Below are 2,740 nucleotides of genomic sequence, written 5' to 3'. Positions count from 1 at the left end.
TCAACTCATCTCATCTCATGTCATGTCATCTCATGTCATCTCATGTCAACTCATCTCATGTCATCTCAACTCATGTCATCTCATGTCAACTCATCTCATGTCATCTCATCTCAACTCATGTCATGTCATCTCATGTCAACTCATCTCATGTCATCTCATGTCATGACATCTCAACTCATGTCATGTCATCTCATGTCATCTCATCTCATGTCATGTCATCTCATGTCATGTCATCTCAACTCATGTCATCTCATGTCATGTCATCTCATCTCATCTCATGTCAACTCATCTCATGTCATCTCATGTCATGTCATCTCATGTCATGTGAAAGCAGCTGTCAGAGGATTTACAGTTGAGTTTGTGTGAAAAGCTCTCAGAGGTTTGTTCATGTTGTTAGACTGCAGACGGGTCAAAGTGCAGCTTTCACTACATCCAAAACCAGGAAAAACTAAAGGATGTCAGACAGACGAGGTCAGAGCTGAATGTCTGAGTGGTTAGGATCAACATCAACACCAAGATCAGCTGCTATAAACAACAACAACAAGCTGCTCCGATCAGTGCTTTTCCAGCAAACTGTGCTGGAGCTGTGTTCATGATTTACTGTGTCTCTGCTGAGGTTAGCTGTGAGGCTAGGTTAGCTGAGGCTAGCTGTGAGGCTAGGTTAGCTGAGGTTAGCTGTGAGGCTAGGTTAGCTGAGGCTAGCTGTGAGGCTAGGTTAGCTGAGGCCAGCTGTGAGGCTAGGTTAGCTGAGGCTAGCTGTGAGGCTAAGTTAGCTGAGGCCAGCTGTGAGGCTAGGTTAGCTGAGGTTAGCTGTGAGGCTAGGTTAGCTGAGGCTAGCTGTGAGGCTAGGTTAGCTGAGGCTAGCTGTGAGGCTAGCTGAAGCTAGCTGGTTAGATTAGCTTAGCTGAGGTTAGCTTAGCTACACACTCGCTGCACCTGTGTACACCTACATGCATCAGATACATTGGCAGACTTAAGATAATGAACATGTCTTCATCCTGTACTGGTGTTAACACGTCACCTCACAACAGCCTGGGTTCTACTTAAAGCTAGGCTCATTTTGTTAGCTCACTAACATTTACTACATGCTTTTATAACTTACTAGTATCAAAAGACATGATAATAAGAACAAATATTGTAATACTGAGAGAAATATAAGTCATGGTTACTGTAGCACCGACTAGCCAAATCAGCTAAGCTAACGTAGCTTGCGTCTGCGAGCCGAGGACACGTACTGTAGTAAAATGAATACATGTTCTGTGTAAAATGTGAGAGGTTAGCCTGGTTCAAACCAGACCCTGTCCTTCACTTTGCTTCAGACCAGGGTCTGGACTCTGCCATAGAGAAGTGTTTCCTGCAGGAGGCGTGGCCTCTGCTGAAGTTTAAAATGATTGGATCAGTTGGCTGTGACGTATGTCTCTGTGAAGGAGGCTAAGCTAAGAAGCTAACAGAAATCATGTGCTGTAAACAACCCTACTGAGAGGAGAAATACACCGAGCTGAACCAGACGACTGTAAATGAGAGCTGCTGCTTTGTCAGATTATTTATTTTAATTTGAAGTCTCATCAACACAGACTGGCTTCATTCACTTCCTCCACTGCTGTATGCTAACATAACTAGCATAACTAGCAGACACTGAGCAGAACATCGATGTCCTGTTCTCTGATTGGTCCGGACATAAACTCTCCTGAAGAAATGCTCGTCTGAGGGAGAAGTCTCAGACGGAGCAGAGAAGGAAACTAGAAGTGAGCAGAGCTGAGTATGAAGGTAAAGACCAGGCTGGACCAGGCTGGACCAGGCTGGAGATGTTTTATTAACACCTCTGAAACAGGTGAGATGGACCTAAAAGGTCCAGGTAACCTGGTTAAAGTGGTCAGAAGTCAGGTTCTGAATCTTTACGGTGATGTCTGGACCAGAACCAAGCCTGGACCTGGACACAGCTCACCTGGAGGTGGAGCGGCACGAGCCATCGGGGGCGGAGCTCCTCGTCCTGGGGGATACTGGGTTGGTGCCCCAGCAATGCTAGCTCCTGCTGCAGCAGCAGCAACAGTCCCTCTGCCCTGTGGGGTCATTACCTGACACACAAAGTACTGGTCAGAAACACACACACACACACACACACACACACACACACACACACACACACACACACACACAGTTACCTGCTGTGAAGGACCACCTACTCCTCGGACTGGCCCTGCTAGTCCTGCAGGAGCCTGAGGCATAGGAGGACCTGCAGGAACACCTCGACCTGCTGCTCGGCCCACACCTGGACCTCCAGCCACGCCCGCCAAGGGGACCCGAGCTATCCCCGTCTGGAGAGAGGTCAAAGGTCAGAGACAGCTTCAAACCAGCGTTAGCTTCCAGGGAAAGGTCAAAGGTCAGATTAAAAGACCAACACTCACATCTTTGGGGGGTGGGCCTTCCACCGTCATGGAGACCAGGTTCTCCCCCCTCAGCAGAACCAGACCCAGAACCCTCTTCTCCTCACGCTCTGGCTGCTTCGAGTTCTTGGGTCTGAAAGAGGAGGAGGTACAGAGGTGAGGGTTCTGTTCCACAGCTACAACATGACAACATGACACAACAACATGACAACATGACAACAGGACACGACAACATGACAACAGGACACGACAACATGACAACAACAACATGACAACAGGACACGACAACATGACAACATGACAACAGGACACGACAACATGACAACATGACAACAGGACACGACAACATGACAACA

The 2,740-nt window shown here is 47.9% G+C and overlaps 1 protein-coding gene across 1 annotated transcript in view; it reads right to left on the bottom strand.

The window, feature by feature from the left end:
* The window catches only part of snrpb (small nuclear ribonucleoprotein polypeptides B and B1), a gene marked incomplete at its 5' end in the record, with an annotated part of 9,013 nt that overhangs the window by 2,392 nt on the left and 3,881 nt on the right, over positions 1 to 2,740 (bottom strand). Inside the window, 3 exon segments of the mRNA XM_014027671.1 lie at positions 1,946 to 2,075; positions 2,163 to 2,315; positions 2,406 to 2,517. Coding sequence (XP_013883125.1) covers positions 1,946 to 2,075; positions 2,163 to 2,315; positions 2,406 to 2,517 — 395 coding nt within the window.

This window comes from Austrofundulus limnaeus, unplaced genomic scaffold (genome assembly GCF_001266775.1).
Source record: "Austrofundulus limnaeus strain Quisiro unplaced genomic scaffold, Austrofundulus_limnaeus-1.0 Scaffold671, whole genome shotgun sequence".
NCBI classification, from domain to species: Eukaryota; Metazoa; Chordata; class Actinopteri; order Cyprinodontiformes; family Rivulidae; genus Austrofundulus; species Austrofundulus limnaeus.
Note: the sequence above shows the minus strand (reverse complement) of the source record. Positions and strands in the feature narration are given on the sequence as shown.